Raw genomic sequence first — 24083 nt, 5'->3', positions numbered from 1 at the left:
CCCATCAAGAAGATCGATCTCTGCTGCCTGTGGGGGCAGGGGGCGGGGCAACAATTTAGCTCCAGAACAGGCACACAGGAGAGAGGAGAGACTTAGAAGCCCAGCCCTATGCATGTCTACTCAGAAGTAAGTCCCATTATAGTCAATGGGGCTTACTCCCAGGAAACTGCACTGTAGCCTAGGTTCCCCTGCAGGCATGGACTGGCAGCCAAGAGGGAACTGCTTGATGTTGATCCTCTTCTGTTCTCCCCTCGCCTTCCCTCCCTGCCTTCCTGGCTGCTATCTTGCAGTGCCAGTTATGGTGGACTCAGGTGCCACAATCCTCCCCTCCAAACGTTGTCAGGCGGGAGGGAAGAGCTGGCAACCAGACACTCAGCGCTGGGACCAGTGCGAAGGAGGGGGGCAAAAGTTTAGCCAGTGCGTGCCTACAACTGCAGCCCAATCTAAGTTGCTCACCAGGGTTGCAGTCATATGCACACTTTCCTGAGAGTAAGCCCCATTGACTATAATGGGACTGACTTCCATGTAGGCATGCATAGGATTGGGCTCTCAGTTGGCTGGCTGGCTGTGATGAGTTCCCTACACAGGAACCTGAAGAGGAGAGCACGCAAGGCATGTGAGGCAAGCTGCAGGAGCAGTGAGCAGCACCTGGCACTCAGAGCAGGCCTGGCCTGGCCTCTTAGTAATAATCATCATCTCATCATTTATTTGTAATTCATCTATCCCTATTCTATTCCACTTCCTAAAGGTAAGCTGCTGGCTCTTATGATTTTCTCCAGCTCCCTACACCTCTCAAACTGTATATGCATACTTTCCTGGGAGTAAGCTCCATTGACTATAATGGGACTTACTTCTGAGTAGACAGGCACAGGACTGGGCTCTAAATTAGATATGCCTCTTAGATTTGTGGAAGTAAGAGGAGTGGTGGTTTGAAAGAGGGCCCCTTTGGTTTCCTCCCTTTTTAGAAGCCTCCAGTGATCTCTAAGAACTTCTCTATTTCAGCAAGCCTTCTAATTTCAGTCTTCTCTAGCACCTGACATCTGCTACTTTTATTGATGGTTTTATGATATATTGTATTTTATGTGCTTTCGTGTTCATCCTTTATGCCTGTGATTGTTTGCTGTTTTTTTACATTGCATTTGACAGTTTTATTTTAGATGTATAGATGTTCAGATTGCTGTAAGCCACTTTGGATGCCCCTCAGAAGACAGTGGGATGAAAAATTAAATAGGTAAATAAATAACTTAGTTTTAATTCATACTACTTATGGCCCAATCCTAACTTTCAACAAATGCTTGCTTTTTCAAAATATTAACTAACATTTCTCACTCACTTTAATTAATAAAAAAGACCCAATTTAATTAATTACTGTATTTTTTGCTCCATAAGACGCACCTGACCATAAGACGCACCTATTTTTTAGAGGAGGAAAACAGGAAAAAAATATTCTGAACCAAATAGTGTAATAAAATATTTAATAAACTATAACAGAATAACATTTGAACCATGTAAAGTGAACAGCAGTCAACAGTGGCATTAAGAACCATTATCACTGTCATTAACAAATGGAGAGACTTAAAGGTTTGAGTACTCTAGTTTTCTGGAAACCCCAAGAACTCATTATCACTAGAATCAGAATTTATGAAGCTCATTTGCTCACAATCACGGACATCACTTTCTTCGCTATCTTCATATAAGATACCGTCTTCACTTCCATCTAAGGCATTGCTAATGCCACATTTTTTGAATGACATTTTTTGAATGTGAGCATAAACTGGCATGAAGATCCCCCCTTCTTAGGGTGAATGGGATCATAAACTGGCATGAAGATCCCTCCCTTTATTAGGGTGAATGGGATCATAAACTGGCATGAAGATCCCTCCCTTTATTAGGGTGAATGGGATCATAAACTGGCATGAAGATCCCCCCTTCATTAAGGTCCCCAACGTGCACTCTTTTTTGCAGTATTCGCTCCATAAGACGCACACACTTCCCCCCCCCCACTTTTTTTTGGGGGGAAGTGCGTCTTATGGAGCAAAAAATATGGTAAATTTGATTTTGTTGCGGGGGGGGGGCTACAAAATGTTCTTTGCACTGGGCAGCAAATGGCTTAGTTACGCCACTGGATGGAATTTGACAGCACCTTATGCTGATGCCTTATCTGAACCCAAGTGTGGCTTGACTGTTGGAATATCTTGCAATCGAATGTAAATGAACTTTCTTGGACAAACAAAAGCCCCAGGGGTGCTTTCCTCAGTTTTGAGTATTGCCATATACTTGGCTTTGCTCCAGTTGCGGCAGCAATTAACACTCTTACCATGCTCCAGACAACTGCCATCTCCCAATCTACATCTCTTTGTCCCCTCTCATCCAAGATTTCATAAACAGGTAGAGGCAATCAGGAGCTTGGAACATCTTTGAAACAGGCAGACCTGTGAGCCTAAAATGATACACCTTGAAGAGGTGGGGAAGAGACCCTAAGTCCATCAGGACTTGCTCCCCCCTTTCAAAGAGACTGCAGTTGCCATGATTTGGGAGCCACAGTCTGAATTTTTGCTTCATTCAGAACTTGCATTGTTTCGCCTGTGCTTGTGTGTGTGTTACCCACTGTGCCAAGTTGAATCACCTCTAGTAAACCTACATAACTCAGCTGGTTGCCTTAAGCTTGAACTCTACTGCTGGCCTTTGAAGGATACTTGGTGATTTTGAGCATCCTTTCTTTGCCCATTATTTGATTTGGCCCCACTGCATTAAATCATAAGACGATCTCATCCTTTAAGCCCATGAGTTTCTTAGCTTGCTCGATGGCCACTTACTCCACATCCTCAGAGATGCACTGATTTGCAGGCACAAGGAAAGGTATTCTGCTTAATTTTTGTCCTGCCCACAGGTGTACACATTGATCCCTTTGTGTATATGCAATGCTGGGCAGAAATGGTTTAAATAGACTATCTTCACTTTTTCCAGGCAGGTCTATCCATCTGCTGCCTCCTCCTCCTCCCCCCTTTCTTGCTTTTTGTTAAAGTGTATGTGTGTGTGTTAGAACCCAATCCTCTCCTTTACACACACATATGTAGGTGCAGCCGCATTGAAAAAGAACACACTGTCCAGTGTGTGTGTGTGGCAGGGAGATTGGGAGGCTCCTGAGAGGAAAGGAGATTTAAATCCCCATACCCTTCCATAAGCCTCTTGCTCCACAATGGGTTTCCTCAGACCTGTGCTAGCACTTTAGGTGGTGCAAGTCTGAGGAGAGGGGAGAGGAGGCCACTGATTGTAGTATTATATGCCCAGGCACTGAGGTAAGATGTCTTAGCATATTTGGCATCAAGGACAAGTCAGGCACACCTGCGCAGTTTGGGCACACTCAACTGCCCTTGAAAATATGTTGGGTCATTGAACTCTGTGCCTGTGAGCAGCAGAATGCTAGGAAGAAGAATCTTATCTAGGAATGTGTTTGCGGTGAAGCTAGAACTAGCTAGTAGACAGCCGGTATGAAAAGTAGTATCCTTGTGGAAATTTCCCAACTACGTAATCTTATATCATGTGTTTTGAGACTTAATAAAAGGCTGGGTCAGGAGCTGGGAGGGAGCACTTCACTTCTCCCTTGATTTCATTCTTGCTCCTGCTTCCAGTACTTTCAGCCTCTCTGAAACCTGTGTCTGTTGTCTAATTCTTGCCATGGCTTTTCTGCCACACCAACGCAGCATCTCAGGCTGCTCCTCAAGTAGCACCAAAATGCTACAACTGATGGAGGGGATAGGATCTGGCATAAGCCTCCACTGCTGCCCTGGGTCAACTCAGACTTGCACAAGCAGTATCACTGGCACAAGTCCATGTTGATTGGTGAAGGTGGATCGGACCTGGGAAGAGGGTTAGGATTCAGTAGGTGCTAAACCCACCCCCCATGCTGGGCCTGATCTACCCTCCTCCCTTCCTCCATCGCCTCCCTGTTCCACCCCTTGCTGGATCCCTCCCAATTCTTGCATGGATTTACCGTTGGCGACGGGTATCTGGTGTCCATCATCACACAGACATCGCCGTTCATCACTTGCCATTCACCACCAGGTCATGCTTGCCAGTTTTGTTGTGCTTGTGACAGCCATAAAGCTGTTTAAACAGCCGGAACACTTGTTCTAGCAGCATAAATAGCCCATAGGCTTGGGCTTTTCTTTTCTATTTCCAAAAGTTTGGCTGTGTACTGAGACTTCCTTAAGGAGCTCCAAACCACTTTTCTGCAAGAAACCCACTTGCCTGCTGGGTAAATAGTCTCATTTCCAGACATGTTAGTGTGTTGTCTCCCACTCAGTTAACTGCTTCCAGGTGACAAAAGACTTGCCTGAACTCTTCCCCCTACCTTTCTTTAGTGATAGCCTGTCTTTGATAACTTCTGCTTGGCCTGTTGCAAAACACAGTGATTTCTATTTTATCCATTTGATTTTATTGTTTTTCTCCTCTCCTTGATATTGTAAATAAGCCATCTGTAAATTGGCATTGGTTGCTATCCCTTACTCTTGACTCCTGACTCTTCTGTTTGCCTCTCAAGTGCAGATAAATAGTGTGAGCCCAACATGAGCCAACAGTCAAAGACCCCTTCGCGGGAGTCAGATTTGCAGATACATTCCATATATGTGCCCTTGGAGAGCACTGTTGATAACATTGGGTTGAATCTCACTTCTGTCATGAATTTACTAAGTGGCCCAAAGGCAAGTTCAGCTCCCAAGCTGCAATATGGGGATATTAATACTCACTTATTTACCTCACATGGTTGTTGTAAGAATGACATCAAAATAATACTTGGAAAGCACTCAACAAATGCTAAATAGTAGTAGCAATATTCTATACAGCCTCCTAGCTGTTGAAAGCTTGAGAGAAGATCTCAGTTGTGATTTTATTTTGATTATACATGCCCGATCTCGTCTGATCTCGGAAGCTAAGCAGGGTCAGGCCTGGTTAGTACTTGGATGGGAGACCGCTTGGGAATACCGGTTGCTGTAGGCTTATACCATAGTCTTTCGAGACTGAAGGTTGCCAACCTAACCTATTTTATATTTTAATTGTGAGTCATCTTGGAGAGATTCAGGACAGAAATGTATTAAATAAGCCCATATGTGGGAATAATTTTATTTAACTAGGTCCGTTCATTCATTCTAAAGATTTATACCCCGCCTTTCGATCTAAAAGATCCCCAGAGTGGCCTACATTACATTACACAATACAGTGTACAACCAAAACCATACTTCTGGGAAGGCTTTCTTTACTTATTGAATTTATTGAATTTGGAAGAGTAAGAATTGCCTTCTGGATCAGAGAGAGCTGGGTCATATACGCAGACTCAGCAGGCCATTGATCCTGCTTTTATGGTGGAGTAAGCTGTGTGTGTCCCCCTTCCCACATATATAATGAATGTGCAACTGGAAGTCTTCACATGTACTTGTGTATGGATGTTTCCACCTCAGAATATAAGGTTGAGGAGAGATGGTGCAGACTGGACCTGCTCAAACACAGGAGTGAACACAAAGTCCTAATTTTGATGTCAGATGTTATCTGACATGCACATGCCTGCTCTGTACTTTCCCACAGATAAAGAATAACAAAATGAACAACAGAGAGAAGCACATGCAAGTGAAAGAAACAGTGATTTCTGTCAGAAGCAGAATAGAAGTGATACAATATGTGTGCCAGGTCTTTGTTAACCCCAGTGTATAGGCTATATATTTGGCAGACTGTGGTTGTGAATGTTTGAACTGCACAATCAACTGTACCGTGTGTAAGACCTCGACTCTATACAGGACCTTTATGCATCCATGTCCATAAGAGTGGGCCCCAAGAATGAGACCTATCCACTGTGGAAAATATGTAATTCGATCCCATAAGCAGGGACTACATGCAACACCATTTACACGTGTAAGTTCTGACTCATCTTCAAGGTTCTATGTGTTGTCCAATGCGATGAACAAGTAAACTCAATCTGTGTATAAACTGGTCCTGGGTATCTGTGAGGGAGTGAAAAGAAATGGGGTCATTGGGTCAATGGGAAGGGGTTTTGGCACTGGCTGGTGACATTCCTATGCTAACCGCTCAGTTTGATTGTGTAATTCCGTGCATCACATTTGAGGCATAACTGGTTACGCCAAACTGGCCAGAGGAGAATACAAAGTGGAAGGCAATATAAAACAGACAGCTTTCAAATATGGAACTTGTCAGACACAGCATGCAATTGCAGTAGGGTCTAAGATGACACACGCTTGGGTGATAAACATTTGTTAATTTGAGATTTTTGCCAAGTATGTCGTAAATAGTGTTGTGTTGGTACCAATACCATAACAAGGGGAATTAGCACCCAGGGCAAGGAAAAAAGAGCATCCTCTCTCCTGTAATTGGCAGAATTCAAATACCTTTAAAATGTGATGCCATCTCTCCATTTCGTTTAAAACACACGTTTTCAAATTTAGTTGTTGAATCACATACTTGGAATACATTTGGTATTCCAATTTTTATAGCAATAGTTTTCCTTTGCTATTTTGTCACGGGGGAAATAATCTTTTCCAGATTATTTCATTTATTACAGTGATTTCTAATATGCGTGCACAGCATTTCCAATACATGCGATCAGTTCAGTAACTACATACGACTCTCAGTCATATGTTGTATGCAGATGCACCAGGGCTGGAAAGTTGGATAGGATTGGGCCCTGCAGCATCAATCCAATCTTTTCTTCTATTGAGTGGTAATTTTTGTTTATTAAAGTGCAAGTTATGTCTCACTATGAACATTTGATGGAGCTGCCTTATGCTGAATGAGACCACGTGTCCATCTAGCTCAGTGTTGTAAAGGCTGGCATCTCAAAAAAGAACCTACAGTATATTGAAGTCTTAGTAATACTGTATGCAAATTTATTTCAGTTTAATATATTAATAAATCAATTGGCTATAGGCACACCTAATTAACTCAAAATATTTCACTGGTTTACTGTCCTAATTACAATACATTTATATCTCTGAATTATCCATTATCAATACATTTACCATTCCATTGTTTCTGATCCCTGTAGACTTGGCATGTTTGTTCTAAATCTACTGTATTATATTCTGGCCATGTGGTAATTGCTGCTTCTTCTGTGATCACACTGTGATGTTGTTTTTTGCCTGTTTTTTTATTATTTATTTTTATTTTATATCTGTTCGTTTTTAATGTTTATGCTGTCCAGAACGTTCTGTTGCTGAAGGGCAGCTTATTCGTCTGCAAAATAATTATTTAGTAAAATGTATTCATCTACTTCTGGTGTGTGTTTATTAACTTGGAACATCAACTGGAATCTAAGGCGGAAGTGAAAACCTTTACCCAAGCCTGTATTTCCCAATCTTAGAGAGTAAGTGTGTATATGAGCGAAAGTGTGTGTGTGCGTGTGTGCGCGTGCGTGCATATTATGTTGGAAAATATCAGGCAAGCAAGTTCATGCACTGACTGGTTCATGAGTCATCCACTTTCAAAGCCCTGCCTATACTTTACAAAATAAAACAATAATGTACCCTACAATTCACTGTAGGTATGACACACATACTTCCCTCTGTGTGCTAGAGAGGTGTACTTACTCGCTGGGTATCTGCAAAGTCCTTCCTCATAAACTCTGTGCGGGTTTGAAATACTAGCTGAGAAAACTGCAACAGCATGGGAGGAGTGGATATTTCTCAGAAAAATAACATGAAGCAACTCCCATTATTATAATGCACAAATAGCTTCTAGCAGTTGCTGGCTAAGAAATGACGAAGATCACAGAGGGACAGAAATGAGGCAAGAGTTGGGGAAGGGAAGGAAAACTAAATAATAATAATAATAATAATAATAATAATAATAATGACTAGGTATTTATATACCGCCTTTCTGGTCATCGGATTACTCCTCTGACTTTATTCAAGGCAGTTTACATAGGCAGGCGTTTCTAAATCCCTCAAGGGGATTTTTAAAATCATAGAGGTTCTCTCTTTCAAGAACCAACAACATTTCAGAATGGCTCTTCCTGGTTTGGTCTCACTTCTGGCCTCCAGTTCTCCCACGCAGGCTGACAAGCAGCTCCATCTCTCACGTGGAGGGCAGCCAAGACGCTTCCTCCTCACAGCAAGAGCAGGTGGAATCACTCAGCTGGGCTTGTCAGCTGCTTCAAGGTCTCGCCATTCTCAGCCTTCAGGGAGCTGCCGGTGTCCTCAAACTGGTGACCTTTTGATGTTGTCTTTGGGCTAACGGAGGCTCTACCCTCTAGACCAGACCTCCTGCTAAAACAGAATGTCCAGATTTAAGAGGCAGATGCCTCACGCTTACATTCATATTGTTTTTCACAATTCTATACCACTTCCAAGGAGCTCAGAGTGGTATACATGGCATGGCTTTCCCCCCTCCTTTTATCCTCATAATAACTCTGCGAGGTAGAGTAAAGATGGTGACTAGCCCAGGGTTACCCCATAAGCTTCATGGCTAAGCAGGGATTTGAACTTGGGTCTTGTTGGTACCAGTCCATTACTCTAACCCAGAGTTTCTCAACCAATGGTACGAGTACCACTGGTGATACTTGATGTGGTGTCTGGTGGTGCTTGTGGTACCCCCCAGACCCCCTCCACCTGGCCCCAAGACCGGCAATGCAACATGACAAGCAGCAGTAGGAGGCTCGGCTCAGCATGCATTCTGTGTGCTCGAAAAAGCCCCCCTGAGCCTCTTTGTCATGTTGCATCTAGCCTTCCAATCTGGAAGTAACTGGCAATGACATCCTTGGCAGTTATTTTTGGTGGTACTTCCAAGAGGTAGACCATGAGAAGTGGTACAGTGGGGGAAAAACATTGAGAAACACTGCTCTAACCATTGTATCACACTGGCTCTTCAGTGGCATAAAAGCATAATATGGCCACAGGGCAAGTGAGGATGGAGAAACCATCTGTTTTCCACATCAGGTTTGGAGTTCAACAACTTAAGGTGGGACTGGTCAGTTGAAATCAACAGTAAGACATTTCTTAAACCTCAATCATTCCCAAACTGATGGGTCCTGATCATCTTTAAACAATTTTGATGTTTGGGAGGTTTACTATAATGGGAAATATTCCCTATTTCTCAGTTTGGTTAAAAGGGAAATATGAAAGACGGCCTTTCTTTCCAATAGCTACATAACAATCCTTGCTTATTAAACGATAAGTTTCATCATTGTTAAGAGACATACAGTACCGTTAAGAGGCATGCATTATTAAGAGACAAACAGGTGGGCCCTCATTATCTGTGAGGGTTCCGTTCCTGGAATCCTCATGGATACTGAATTTTGTGCATAACCAAATCACGCGGGGTCATCTGAGCTCCAAGTGCGACCCGAGCCTTGCTCAGTTCACATCTAGAACAGTTCTGAGCACAACCTCCACAGGCCTCAGGACACGACTGGAGCATGGCTCTAGTCCCCTCTGGAGGTTTCAGAATGGGCCAAATGTGGCTTAATGGAGGTTCGGGGGGGGACACGACCCACGTTGAGCTAAATCTGAGGATACAAAACTGTGGATAAGTAGACTCAACCTGTATTGTCCTCTTACTTCAAAATTCAAAATCAAGTCTCCTTTACAGAGCCTTAATCATTTGCAGCCTTAATCAGTGCCAATGATTTGCAGCCTTAATGAGTGCTGATTTTAGTGGGGCTGCATAGCTGCACTGCATCCTATACTGAAATTGAGTAGGCTGGAGGTCTAGGTAAGAGGACATTTGTATCTGTTCCCTGGGGAAAGCCCCAACTTGCACAATGGATCTATTGGAATCCATACCTGCTAATTTGCTACCTCACGTCTGAGTTGAGTCGTGTCAGAATTTCAGGCCCAGGGAAGGGTATAGGATACTGCATGTGCCGCTGCCACTGATCCCTCCCCCATCCAGGACCCAATCTGCCCATTCCTCACCCCTCCCCCACCTCCCCCTGCCCTCCTACCCACCCTCCTGTTCCCCATCACTGCTCAGAGCAGCTCTTACCTGCATTTGTGTGCATTCCTTCTTGCAGTGGTGCCGGCGGAATGGCACAAGCTTCCCACCAGCACCCCTATCATCCACACTGCCACAACATGCTTTATACCACACTTGCGACTTTGTGCGCCAGCACAACAGTTGCTGCACCGACACTATGGGAGAACCAGTTTGTGCCGTAAATTGATTAATTGGTTAAAATCCAGAAAGTTAATTTATTCATCTCTAGTTAAATCTCATTAAAACTCACCCAGTGAATGAAGTCACGTTCATAAGTTTGACTGAATATCCACCACTAAGGGAACACAAATTTATGTCAGAGAATGTTACCTTTTCTTGTATTATGGCAATCTTGTGGCAGCAGATCAGGGAAATTTAGCAGTCTGTCATAGCCTGGCCAAACATTTTGATATTATGTGCCTAAGCAAAATTAACTGTTTATTTTTCAAGGCACCTTTTCTGATTGATTTTGACAGCATAACAGGGCATTGCTGCACTAATTAAACAACTGGGATTATTAACTGAAAATTAATCTTCATGCTCAGACTCTATATTGGTTGAACGTTGATCCTCAAGAGACCCCAAAGAAATCTCCATGGACATTCCAAGGATTAGAAATCCCAGGCTCTGAAGGCAACTAATTTGCCTGGCAGTCCTCGCAACAGTATCTGAAAACTAAGACAATTAAACAAGCTGAATTTCTGGGAAAATAAAAATAGCACAAATCTCACTCCCTGGTAGATGGTTCTGAAATCTCCTTTCACCTCTGACAACCAAAAAGCAACCCTATATTCAAATTATCTTACAAACAATCACTTCCAGGGCCAAAACTTCCTGATGTCTGAGATGGCATGCCAAATGTTGCTCCTCTTGCCCAATGATGTGCCACCATCCTCCTCTCCCACTCTCCAAAGTTCATGCTCATTATCTCCTCCCCTCCAAATTACCTCTTCCTCTTGGTTGCCTTCTTCCTTTTCCAGTGCAGGTAGTGGAAGGAGAAGGAAGAGCAGTGGAAGCGAAGAAGTCAGAGATGGGCACCCTCCAGCACCAACCTGCCACCTGATGTGTCTCCTTCAGTCGACCTCAGGGATAGGCCAGTCCAATTCCTAGGCAAAACTATAATTCTTAAACATCTTATTTTGCATTTTTTTCAGTTTCTCACAACAATCTTGTGAAGTAGATAAGATCTGCATGAATCATCCAAGTGAATATGTTCAGAGTTGGCATGCACCTCTCCTTGATTTTAATGTTGGTTTGCTTGCTCAGTTAGATCCTGAGAATCCCAACCAGTGAACTCTATGGCTGTGGTGGAACTTGAACCTGGCCTGCTATATTCCTCAAGGTATTTCCATACAGCCTAGTCATTATCCATGGTTACTCAGGCATACCGGTAAGTCCCAATGAGTTCATGGGGACTTCCTCCCAGGTAAATGTGCACATGACTCATGCAATTTATCCCAGTTATTACAATGGCACTTACTCTGAGAAATATGCTGAAATCTCCCAGATTCAAATTCAACCTATTGTACCAGACTTTCAGGCGGCAGGACTGGCGCAACTACGGACACTACATTACTTTTATCAAGGCTTTAAATATGTATTGACAACCCCCCCCCCCCCAACACACACATACACACAGTGTTTTTTTCAGAAGTTGCTGTCAGTGACAGGTTCCCCTGAGTCTGCAGCATGGGTGCCAGATGTCCAAAGCACTGACGGCCTTGCACAACAGACTCCATTCATCCTCCCCCCTCTGCTTCCCTTCTGGAACATGATGCCTTCTCCCGAGTGCCCCTGATTTTTCTTTTTAAATCGGATTTAGCAGCCTTGGTCTGAAGAGACATCACTAATGATCATACCCCAGCTGAGTGGGTGCATGATCTCTCTCTCTCTCTCTCTCTCACACAAACACACACACCACTCCAGCTGAGTTGAGTGCTCAGAGACACACATGCACATCATGCCCCAGCTGAGTTGTCACACACACAAAACCCCAACTGAGTTGAGTGGTCAGAGATACACACACACACACATCATGCCCCAGGTGAGTTGACTGCTCTCTCTCTCTCGCTCTCTCGCTCTCTCTCACACACACACGCACACACAGTGCAGTCCGCCCTAGGGACTAACTAGAGGAGCGATCGCTTTGCATGAGACAGCAGACTCTGCTGGTGTTCATCTTCTGCGCCGGTCAACAACTGACCGCCTCCACCAGTCACTCGCAGCTTTGTCCGGGGCAGCTCTTGCCTCCCCCTTCCCTCCACCGTCCTGGCCAGCCCCCCAGCGCCTGATGGATGGCGAGCCAGCCCGGGGAGCCCAGCCAGCAGCCACGCGCAATCGCCCAGCCGCCCAATCGATCGTAGTTTCACCACCAGAGCGTTTTCTTCCTTAGAGCCACTGAAAAGAGAATTCAATCGGCTCTTATTAATTAATAAAGAGACATCACGATCATGCACCCATTAGGGGGGAAAAATTAGAAAAGGCTTTTTTTACGCCAGTCTCACAAAATAAGTTTACCTTCAGTTCAATTCAATACACCTTTATTGGCATAGTAAGTTTATCTTTATTTCTTCTCATTACAGGGAAGATTGCAAAAAAATAAAAATAAAAAATGCAATTGCTCTCCTGCTTGGAAAACACTTTGAGCCCAAGCCTATGCATGGCTACTCAGAAGCAAGCCCCATTATAGTCAATGGGACTGACTCCCAGGAAAGAGTGGATAGGATTGTAACCTTAGAGCCCAATCCTATGCATGTCTGCTCAGAAGCAAGCCCCATTATAGTCAATGGGACTGACTCCCAGAAAAGAGTGGATAGGATTGTAACCTTAGAGCCCAATCCTATGCACGTCTGCTCAGAAGCAAGCCCTATTATAGTCAATGGGACTGACTCCCAGGAAAGAGTGGATAGGACTGTAACCTTAGAGCCCAGTCCTATGCATGGCTGCTCAGAAGCAAGCCCCATTATAGTCAATGGGACTTACTCCCAAGGAACTGTGGATAGGTGTAGTTACCTTTGCTTATATGATTCACTCCCCAAAGGAGAGCCAGACAGTGCTTAAGGGATGATTTTGCTGGCAGAAGCATAGAGATGGGTGCAAGGAAGGGCAAAAACAGGCTGATAATTGCACACGATCTCATGGTTGTTTATGGCCCCCTTCCTCTCCTCCCCCCTCTTCCTGAATCTCCAGGAACAAAGAAGGGGGGAGAAGGGGAACGTGGAAGGAGCTGGTGGTGAGGATGATTCTGGGCTTGGCTGATCTGGTCTGCCTGAGGCAGCGCTTGCCAGTGCTATTGATCGCTGCATAGAGTTCCACCCCTTGGTCCTCGTAGACAAGCGAGGTTTCCTGCGTGGAACCTCAGAGTTCGGCTCCCACGCGCCGGCCAGCTCCTTCCCCCAACTGCATTCGCCAAGCATTGGCCAGGCACATTCCTCCCAGCACTGTTTATGTACTGATTCCATACTGGCGTGGAATTGTATCGTCTGCATGAATGGAAACCTGTAAAGCACGACACGTGTACGACCACAAAATAGGTTTTCCTCTGTCTGTTAGAGCCCAATCCTCCTATGCATGTCTACTCAGAAGTAAGTTCCATTACAGTCAATGGGCTTACTCCCATGTAAGCGTGGATAGGATTGCAGCCTTACAGCCCAAAGCCTATGCACGTCTACTTAGAAGCAAGTCACATTATAGTCAATGAGGTTTACTCCCGGGTAAGTGTGGCAAGAATTGCAGCCTAAGAGTCCAAGCCTATGCATGTCTACTCAAAAGTAAGCTCCATTATAGTCAATGGGCATTACTCCCATGTAAGTGTGGATAGGCCTTACAGCCCAAGCCTATGCATGTCTAACCAGAAGCAAGTCAAATTATAGTCACGGGGTATTACTCCCATGTAAGTGTGGATAGGATTGCAGCCATACAGCCCAAGCCTATGCATGTTTACTCAGAACTAAGTCCCACTGTGTTCAGTGAGACGTATTCCCAGGAAAAAATGGATAGGATCGCAGCCACAGATAGCTATATACCTACATAAAAGTAGGATTATTTTACAGGCCTGGACAAGGCATGTGTCTTTCATGTGAGAACTGGACAGCTGTGATTCTTGAAACTTTTTTTTGTGAAATGGTGATCACACAACTTTATTATTATTATTCTCCTTATTCAGAATACGTATACACCACTTTTCAACACACAAAGCGGTTTACATAGCTAACTGTGAGCCCAATCCTATGCATGTATACTCAGAAGCAAGTCCCATTATAGTCAATGAAACTTACTCCCAGGTAAGTGTGGCTAGGATTGCAGTCTAACAGCTCAATCCTATGTCTGCCTAACCAGAAGTAAATCCCTTTGTAGTCAATGGGCTGGTTGGAATTGCAACCTAACAGCCGAGTCAACCTAACTTCTGCCTACTCAGAAGTTCCACTGTAGTCAATGGGGCTTACTCCCAGGTAAGTGAGGATAGGATTGCAGCCTAAATAAATGCTTCTATTTATACATACTCCTGGGAGTAGGGGCGTATATGCAGACCCTTCAATTGGTTTCCCATCTAATTCCCCCACCTCCCCGCCAGCATAGGATCAGGGGGGGGAAAAGAAGGGGCTCTCTGTTTTGTGGTACTTTATACACAACTCACGATTTTTTAAATCTGCATTAATTAATCCGGAACAAGTACTGCTCCCTGTCTGTCTATGATTACACAATCATTAATAGAGATAAAAATCGTGACTCCACCCATGTCGATTCAAGGGGGGGGGGGAAACCCCAGGGACTCTCCACTCTTGCAGTCACTCGGCTTGTGCATACGCCAGGATAATTAATAGGGCCCACACGGATGCACGTCAGGACAGGTGATGTTGAGTAAGGCGCCTTCAGTGGCTGCTGGGAGAGTTACAGCTTGGAGCGGATCGCCCTTGTCCAGCAGTCCCCCAGCCGTCATCATCACAAAGCATCCAGAGGCAGGAAGGCAACTGTGCTGCTGGGTTGCTTTGGGAACACAGAGCAGCCTCTATATGGTGATGGCAGAACCGCAATAAGCCCAGGGCTCTTCTGGAAGCCAGAAACTCTTTCTCACGGCTCTGAGCTGCCGGATTGGTGGGAAGGCAGCGTCGGGGCAGGGACAACAAAGACCAGATTCGGGAAAGGGGAAGTTTGGCTGGTTGGCAACGAGGTGGCTCTTGAAGGGGAAAAAAAGACTGCTTCCCTGGGAGGATCAGTGGCTGTCTCTGCACGAGTGTCCGTTCTGTCTTGTCTCTGCTGGATCCAAGTGGACGGGACTGGCACAGAGGTGGAAGAGAGGGGGGGGCTTGCTTGTTGCGGGCTGAGCTCTCTCCCCCCCCCCCCCGCTTGTGTAATGCACACTGCGCTTGGGAGGCCAGCGTTGTAGCCTGAGCCAGCGGCTGAGAGATGGGCGGGAGGAAGCAGGCGCCGCTGCTGCCGCCAGCGATGGGAGTTTCTTTTTGGGGGGTTGTCAAGAGGAAGCTGCGCTAGCAGCAGCCACGAGAACCAACTTCTTTTGCCCGGGAGGGAGGGAGGGGTGGTGAGAGGCCAGCTCCGGAACCCCAGCGCTGCTTGGACTTGGCTGGTGCTCTGCGCAAACACACACAGAGAGACGCACAAAGGAGGCTTTGGAGACGGCCACTCGCAGCCAACCCAGCGCACGCCTTGCTGTGTGTGTGTGTGGGCGCGCCTTGAGCAGCCTCCCTTCCCCGCGACATTGGATCTGACTCCGGATCAAGGGGAGTCGATCGCACAGCTGCTGCCTGTTCCGGGGTGGGAGGAGGAGAGCGTGTTTAGTACGAGGCTGCGTGGATGCCCTTCGTTCTCCCTTCCCCCTCCAACACGGCGTGCTGCTGCTGCGCTTGCAGGGAGGTGGTGCGACTCCCAGCTGCTGCTTTTCCGGAGGATACTACCTTTGTTTTCCCGATCGCACCCCCCCAAGTAACCCTTTCGGTACCCAGGCCCTGCAGGGGGGCAAGTAGGGGCTGGTGCTGGTAAGCGGTGGCTGCCTCCTCTGGCTCTCCCCCCGCTTTACTCCATTCCCCTCCCTTCCCTCCACCCACCCCCGGTGTACTTTGCTCGGTGGCTGCTGCTGCTGCTCCTCCTCTTGAGGAAGTTTCCACCCCCTCTCCTCTCCTCGCCTTCTCCTACCACCGCACTTCCCCATTTTTTGCAGCTCGGCTCGCCTGCCCCAACTCCTCGGGGGGGGGAGAAGGGCTCTACTCCTCCTCGCCCTTCTCCACGGTGGGGCTGGCGAGGCTGGGTCGGGCACAGGCAGCCCCCGAGCGAGGCCGAATGCCGGTGGCGGCCAACTCGCACCCCCGCGCGGTGCAGCAGCCCGACGCCCGCCCCTTCCCTGCCTCCGCCCGCCTCCGGGAACGGGACCCCAGCAAGCACCACCACCACCCCCCGGGGGCCGAGGAGCCCCTGCGCCACGGCCAGGCCGGCGGGGAGGCGGCGGGGAGGGCAGGCGCTGGAGGCAGAACGGCGGCCCCTTCCCCTTCGCCGCCCCCCCTGCTCGTCTTCTCGCCCTCCTCCCCCCCGCTGCCCCCCGGCGGGGGTCCCTCTCCGCCCTTGGAGCCCCCCAGGACTCGCTCCCGCTCCCGCTCCGGCTTCTTCAGCCTGCTCGCCATGAACGGCGGCGCCACCGCCACAGCTGCTGCCTCCGCGCACTTCCAGCCGCCGCCTCCCGCCCCACCGCATCTCCATGGGCCGAGCCTGCCGGAGCTGGGGGCCCGCAGCCAAGGCAGAGGGAGCCCCGCCGGACACGGGCACCCGCGAGCCCCGCCGGGAGCCAGGGCGCCCGCGCCAGGTAATGGGGCCCAGGAGGGGCTGGGGGAGGTGGTGGAGGGGCTGGGGGGGAGGAGTTTGGGGAGGTGGGGGGGCTGGTGGAGCAGGGGGGTTTGGGGGGAGACTGGGGCTGGGGGAGCAGGGGCGTTTGGGGTGGGGGTGGTTGGGACTGGGAGACCCCGCGAAGAGGAAGCGATCTGGGTGGTGGGGCAGGGGGTAGCGCGGGGTGGCAGGAGGCTGGGGGAGCACCAGGAGGAGGAGGAGGAGGCTGACCAGAATTGGAATGAGGATCCGGGCAAGTGTGGGAAAAGGAGGCCCCTTTGAGCACAGAGCCGGGCAGGAAGAGAAATGGGGGGGGGGTTCTTGGAAGCAAAGTCCCCCCCAGTTCAGGGGGACAACAACACGCAACTTTCCAGCGGGGTGCACGTGGGGATCATTGCCGCCTGTATCAGGGTGTACTGCTGCGTTCTGGTCTCTATGTTTCCCAGCCTTCTGGTGGCTTAAAAGAAGTTTCCACGCGACACACTTCTGGCCAAAAGCAGAACTGTTTTGAAGGGGGGTGGGTAGTACAGACAAGGCTAAGGCTGCCATCCTACCCACGCTTTCCTGGGAGTAAGCCCCATTGACTCATGGGGCTTACTTCTGACTGGACATTCGTAGGATTGGGCCTTCAGGCTGCAATCCTATCCACACTTTCCTGGGAGTAAGCCCATTGGCTATATAATGGGATGCAGTTCTGAGTAGACGTACATAGGATTGGGCTGTAAGTCGGAACTGATGAGAACCCTAGACTGAGAGACAGAAAGTGTGCATTCTCAGCTACTGAGAAGTTTGACTGAGGTTGTGTGTGTGTGTGTGTGTGTAAAGATTTACACACATCTTCCCAACCTTTTTGTTTCCCATTTCTGCACTACTTCTCCAAGAGTTGTCAAGCCTTCAGCCCTTCCCAGTATTACTTGGCTCTCTTTCTCTATGCTCACACGTGTTCATGATGGAGTGTGAGGTGTGTGTGTGTGTGTGTACATTATTTCCTTATATGAAGGGCATGAACCAGCTGACTTTTCCTGTGGAGGGGCAAAGAGTGGGAAGGCCTTGTGCATTCTTGGGAGGGGTTTCCTTTTAGTACTCTTCTCCTCCTGTCACATTGCCTGTGTTTGGGACATCTGCCTTAACCATTGAGACTAGGAAACGGTCCTAATATTGAACTACCATAATCGGCAATCTGTGTGGACTGTTAAAACCCTGTTGCCCTCCAGGATTGGGCCGAGCTGCCTGGGATGAAGTGACAACAGTATACACATGGAGAAGGGGAGGAGGAAGTGCCCATTGCTACAAAACCAGTTCAGTGATGATAATCCTGAAGGGTCTACAACTGAATAAATAAAGATGGGGAAGCTTCTGCTGAAAAATTTTTCAGCTGGTAATTTTCAGAACAGCTGAAACTTTTTAAGTGCACTGGACCAGAAAATAGGGTGTCCTAGTTCAGTATGGTGTTGAACTACTTACTTAACAGGATCATGAGAGTCTTCTTATTTTCTCCTGTTCACAGATATCAGCATTTGTGATGCTGAAATAGCTACCAAATAAAGCTCTTGCACTCATTTCTCACTCATTCATTCCCATGGAAAAGCTGCTGTCGGGTAATCTGTATTGTATACAACAAGTGTAGAAGCAATCATATTGTTGAGTTTATTGTGTTTTGCTCATGCCACAGGCAGAAGTATGAAGTATGTCATTGATAGCAGAGTTGTGGTTGAGATGGGTCATGTCAAGAAAAGGATTGCAGTAGTGGTCCCAAACCTTTTCAGTTGGCGGCTCCCTTGACCTACTGGGCCTTTGGCTGTGGCTCCTCTTTAGGGCTACAATCCTACACATTGTATAGGGTGGCAGGTTTTTGTAAGGTTTCTGCAGCTCCCCTGGCTGGTGTTCAGGAACCACAGCTCACAGTTTGGGAATCAGTGGATTATGAAGTCGGAGTAATACTACTTATTTAAGGATATATGGGCTTTCTTTTTACCTTCTTTCATATCAAAAGGAGAACCAATATGTTTAGGCTTCTTTTGGGGTGTTTGAACAATCACAGTAATTTAAGAATAGAAAATAAGCACAATAATAAAGACATTTCAAGGTGCTCATGACTAATATCATTCTAAGGTACCAATACAACTTTATACAAAATGGAATTACTAGTTGTCTGAAGCAAATGAGGAGTGCCATGGCTTTAAGTCTTCCTGGAAGTCACACCCTCTGCCCTGGAAGATCTTACTCCCAATTCCAGATGTGTGTGGGCTGGTTGTGGTTACTCAGTAGTGAAGGAAAGGCAGTCTGCAAGTTCCCAAAAAGACTTTTTACTTTATTACATTGCCCTCCAGAACCCCCTTTTTTCAAAATCAGATTTTGGAACTTTCAGATGAGTCCTATATCAAATCAAGGTCATGACGTTCACAACAAAGTTTGTGTTGAATATATTTTTCTTTCTTAATGTTAAAAAACAATCAGTGCTTTCATTGAGTATTGGCTTGAGGTAAAAACTAGCCACTATTATACGATTGGCTTAGGAAATACGTTTCTATTTGTAAATTCTAAGAAGCTTCTGCTTTTCTTTTAATTTTTGACATGGAAGTTATAGCAACTGTTACCTTGCACATGGATGATCTTGGAAGCTAAGCAGGATCAGGCCTGGTTAGTAGTTGGGTGGGAGACATCTTGGGAATATAGGCTTTTATACCCATCTTGGGTGCTGTAGGCTTTTATACCCTAGTCTTTCGAGACTGAAGGTTGCCAACCAAGCGTAGCTGTTGTACTAGAATGAGCCTAAAAGGTACGTAGTTCAGTTTTCTGTAGTATCTTGTAGTGATGCACTGAAGGTTCTACTCTTAAGCGGAACAATTCTTGAGTGTACATACAATTTTTCAGTGGGGCAAACTAACTTTTTGCGTTTTCCTGACCTGAATTTCAGATAAACAGAGAAATGAAAACACTGCTTATTTTCTTGAATGATTTTTGTGTCTAACAATTGATATCCATTTTTGACCATTAGGCCTGTTTCCTGGTGCAAGGAATTATTTGCAATGTCATCCCATAAGACAGTCTGTGACAGTTTGTAGGCATGCCTTGGTAATACTGGTACTGTTTATTGAAAGTACACAGTTTTGTTTTATATTGGAATACAGTAGTTCAATATAGTTCTAGATTTTTTTTTGTGAGTTCAGTTTTTCAGGTCTAGATACATCCTTCCTCTTAAAAAAATTCTGATTTGCAGAATCATTATCTCTTGGCCTAGCATACTTCACAGGGTTATTGTGAAGATACTATAATGGGGAGGAACCATGTACACTGCTCTGAGCCCCTGGGAGGAAAGGTGGTATGTAAATGTGAAGAACAAAATAAAGAACTCTGTCCTCCTCTGCTTATTTAAGCGGAGAAGAAAAGAGGCATGTTGGGATGGTGTGCTATCAGTCAACTGGTGGGGACATGGCCCATTTGTTGGTCCTGAACAATACTCTGACAATATTTCTGCCCAGGAGATTGTGTGTATTTACACTCCTTCAAAATCACTCCCACTATTAAGCATCTCAGAGGAAACAGCAGTACATTTCTCCTGGTCTTGTACAAACTGCAGTGGTGGGAACACATCTAGCGAGTCAGAGTGCCACATCCCTGGTGGATAAAATTTGATGCTTGGGGGTTTTTTTCCCCATAATCAAACTTAATTTTAAAAGCTTTAAAAAACATTTAAAGTAGAATTGTCTCCTTAAAAAAATACAAATGACATTGTAATGACATTTAATATAAATAAATCGGGTTAAAGCCTACACACAATTATAATCCTGCTGTAACCATGACCTTTTTATTGGACTGAGCTGAAACCTGTGTTCTTATGTAAAACAGAAAGTTGGGGGGAAAATCTGACTGAGATTAAGCATTATAAATATAATTGGTCACATTTTTATTGTGAGCTTCGTTTTGGACTTGAAAACTGGCAAATCATCACAGGTGCTAAGATCTAGGAGATTATATCCTGCATTTCTCAGAATTTTCTTCTGATCCTTCCTGGCTGATCTTGTATTTCTGTTTTATATTGTAAATATCTGAACTCTGGAGTAAAAGTCCTTGGGTGCTGAATATTTCTACTAACAAAGCAAGATAGATATTTTTTAATTCCTGGAGAAATGCTGTTTTGTCTACTAACTACCAACTCTTTAGGGGAAAGGGGAAATGTCAATCACTTAGATGTCAACTTTGTGATCTTGTCTGGTATCCATCCACACGTGTATGCAGAGACCATTGAACAAAAAGTCACATTTTCCTCCTACCCTATCTCAAGTTCAAGTTAGTGTAATTCTGTAGTGCAAAAATTCTGTTGTGATCATATGGGTTCAAACACTTGAATCATGCTTCCAGGCTAGTATAAAGGCACAATTTACTAGCAAACCAATATGTTTAATTGTTATAGCAACCAATTAGTATGCATACTTATTTAGGAAATATGTCTGACTGACATTCCAGATGTGTAGCTGTGTTAGTGTGTTACAGCAAATGCAAAAATGTGGCACCTTAAAGACAGATTTATTGTGGCATAAGCTTTTGTGGACTAAAGCCCACTTCATCTGGTGCATGGAAGACTTGATTTAAATCAAATCTACCCTACTCATATGTCTGAAATGGAGAATTAAATCAGCATTGAAAATAGCCTCAAACCATACATGCTTCTTTAAAAATTGAAGTGGCACAGTCTAATTTGGCTCACTGTAGTTTACATTTACCTTGGAGGGGCAGGTGAGCCAAGAAAGTGCCAAAATGGTTTTCTGAATAGTCACTCTTTGCCATCCCAAATCATTCATTTCAGCTGCAATCCTGTTTGCAGTTAGCTGAGAGTAAGTTCCACTAATCACAGTGGGATTCACTCCTGAGTAGGTATGCATAAGATTCTGTTTTCAGTCTTTGGTATTAATACATTGAAGTTGGAGGAGGAAGACCCTATAAGCATATGTTTAGAAATATAATTGCTGGATCAAAACGTACATGTGTTCTTATAACTTGAGTTATTCAGTATTCCTTGGCACCAGTTGACCAGGTAAGCACTGATGGAAGGATACAGTGGGACTGTGTGCATTTGCTGTGCTCAGTTCCTTTTGTGGTCTTGGTAAGACAGAGTTAAGTTTTCCTGACAACTTGATTCTTCAAATTCCTTGTCTTTAAACATAGTTTGAAACAATCATCATGACCATTGCATAAGGCACTTACTTCTATACCACTTTTCAACAGTTTACAAAGCAGTTTGCATAGTGAAAGAAATTAGACGATTTCCTGTCCCAAAAGAGCTCAGTATCCAAAAAGAAACAAGGGAGAAACTAGCAACCTTCTGAAAAAAATGACTCTGCTGGGATGAATAGAAACAGTTACTCTCCCTCTGCTAAATAGAAAAGAACCATCACTTTAAAAGGGGCCCCTTTGCCCAGTTAGCATATTAAATAGTGACTCTTGTGTTACTTATCTAAATACTGTACTTGACTGTGACTGGGAAAATCTGGGTGATTTTGAGCAAGTCATTCTCGGTAAGGAACCACTAAGTACCTACTTTACAGAACTGATGTGAGGATTAATAAGGTGATTACTTATAAGACATTTTGAGATCAACGTCAGATCTAGATTTGAAAATAGTATGTGTTACAGTATTTTGTACAAATGTTTATGCTAATAAACATTATCACCAGTGTATTATTCACAACAGAATAAGTGCAGCCCAGCCTGTGTATGTTTATTCCTAAGTAGCAGGCATAGGATTGCCCCCTTGGTAATTAGATTTGCAAGGAGACATGAAGAAGGGAACTGTGGGAAAGAGAAGTTGGCTGTTCCACAGGAAATTGTCCTTGAAAGTGATATTGAGTTAAAGCCAGAGAAAGGCACTTTACCCTTATAACCATATCTGTACCTTGTAAGTTAGACACATGGTGAGGAGCAGCTAGAATAAGTCTGCACAATCTGTGGTCCACCAGTTATATGTTGTTGCCTGTTGGGCACCTGATAACTCCATTTCCACCCCACCATTTTTGCAGCATAGGTGGGCAGAAAAAACAGGAGGTTGATCAAGCCTGTATTTTGTGACACCTTACCTAGCTGGGCTGTTGTATTTTACTTGAAGGGTCTGAAGTTGAGCAGCTAGAGACAAGATTTTCAGTTGAGTAGGAGAGAGCATAACTGTAGTGGAAAGTGTTTTTTTTTGTTGTTGGTCCTTAGAGTTCCAGTTTCATGGGTTCTACCCTCCACAAATTAAACTGCAGGAAGTTTTATTTGTTTTGAATATGTTAAGGCATTTTTCAAGGGTGACCTTGTATTTCATGAGCTTTAAATTTTTCAGAGTGTCTCTTGGGTTATTTCTTTAGCTCTACTATTGCTACAGTACAGTTTCAACAGTACTTTCAGTTTCCTTGTATCTCTCCTCCAACCCCTAGCTATAAAATTGTACACAATTCTCTTGTACACAAGAAAAGCTATAACATTGTACGTAACATGCTGGAAAAGTTGTATTCATCAAGGTTTTAGTATCTACTTCCCATAACCTCTCAGCATACTATCTGTCTTCCTCAACAACTCCTGTAATTTGAAAATGTTTGGTTGTCTCGAGGATCTTTGCCTCTGTTTTGAGTATAAAAAATGCGGAAAATAAAGGTTATAAACCCATCTAAAATGCAATGAATGAAAAACTGACATTCATAGCAATCCTGATGATTCTGTAGATTTTAAACAGTGAATCTTGGGTTGATTAAGCATTTAAAAAGTACTGTTACAGTATGTTCTGCTTTGTAATTGAAAAGCAGGTATTTCAGTTTTATGGTAAGCAGCATTCTTAAATTTGACATCTGTAATGTAGATCTCCAAGGTGTTCTCAAGCATCGTAGTAATTCTTAAATAAAAAATACAAGGTTATTTTCTGAATTCATTACAACTAAGTACAGTTAGTGCCTGGGTAATTTTAAGGGATTATGGCTTATTGTTGGTAAATGAAAATCTCATGAAAGCATGAGATTTAAATATATATGGAATTAGTTTGGTTTGCAACATGTCTTTAGTGAGAGTTTGTACAGCAGAAAATTCACAATATTTAGCTTAGTGTAAATGGGCTGCAATAACTTGTAAGCTGTGCTAAACACTTCTTCTTGTGTGTCCGGGTTAGATTGTTAAATACACATTGACTTTTTTTAAACAAAAGAATTATGTCTCACTAAATGTGCATACAGACAACAGAAGTTAACATTCAGGGCATACCATATATAAAAGTTTCTCTTTTACATAAGCTAGTATGATATGGTTGA

General features: G+C 44.9%; 1 protein-coding gene and 1 long non-coding RNA gene across 3 annotated transcripts in view; one reads left to right on the top strand and one right to left on the bottom strand.

Moving 5' to 3' along the window:
* Positions 1 to 10209: 10209 nt before the first annotated feature.
* On the bottom strand, positions 10210 to 12226 carry LOC136642093 (uncharacterized). Of its 2 annotated transcripts, none has more exons than XR_010793953.1 (3): positions 12109 to 12226; positions 10926 to 11084; positions 10210 to 10273 (listed from the first exon to the last, which is right to left on the bottom strand). It is a non-coding gene; the product is annotated as an uncharacterized lncRNA (long non-coding RNA). The 2 variants fall into 2 exon arrangements; XR_010793954.1 differs by lacking the exon at positions 12109 to 12226 and adding an exon at positions 11459 to 11695.
* A 3944-nt stretch (positions 12227 to 16170) lies between these two features.
* The window catches only part of RNF38 (ring finger protein 38), an 87036-nt gene continuing 79123 nt past the window's right edge, over positions 16171 to 24083 (top strand). Inside the window, exon 1 of the mRNA XM_066616724.1 lies at positions 16171 to 16789. Within this exon, the coding sequence (XP_066472821.1) occupies positions 16273 to 16789 (517 nt within the window). The 5' untranslated portion in view covers positions 16171 to 16272. The remainder of the gene's footprint in view (positions 16790 to 24083) is intronic.

This window comes from Tiliqua scincoides, chromosome 2 (assembly GCF_035046505.1).
Source record: "Tiliqua scincoides isolate rTilSci1 chromosome 2, rTilSci1.hap2, whole genome shotgun sequence".
NCBI lineage: Eukaryota > Metazoa > Chordata > Lepidosauria > Squamata > Scincidae > Tiliqua > Tiliqua scincoides.
Note: the sequence above shows the minus strand (reverse complement) of the source record. Positions and strands in the feature narration are given on the sequence as shown.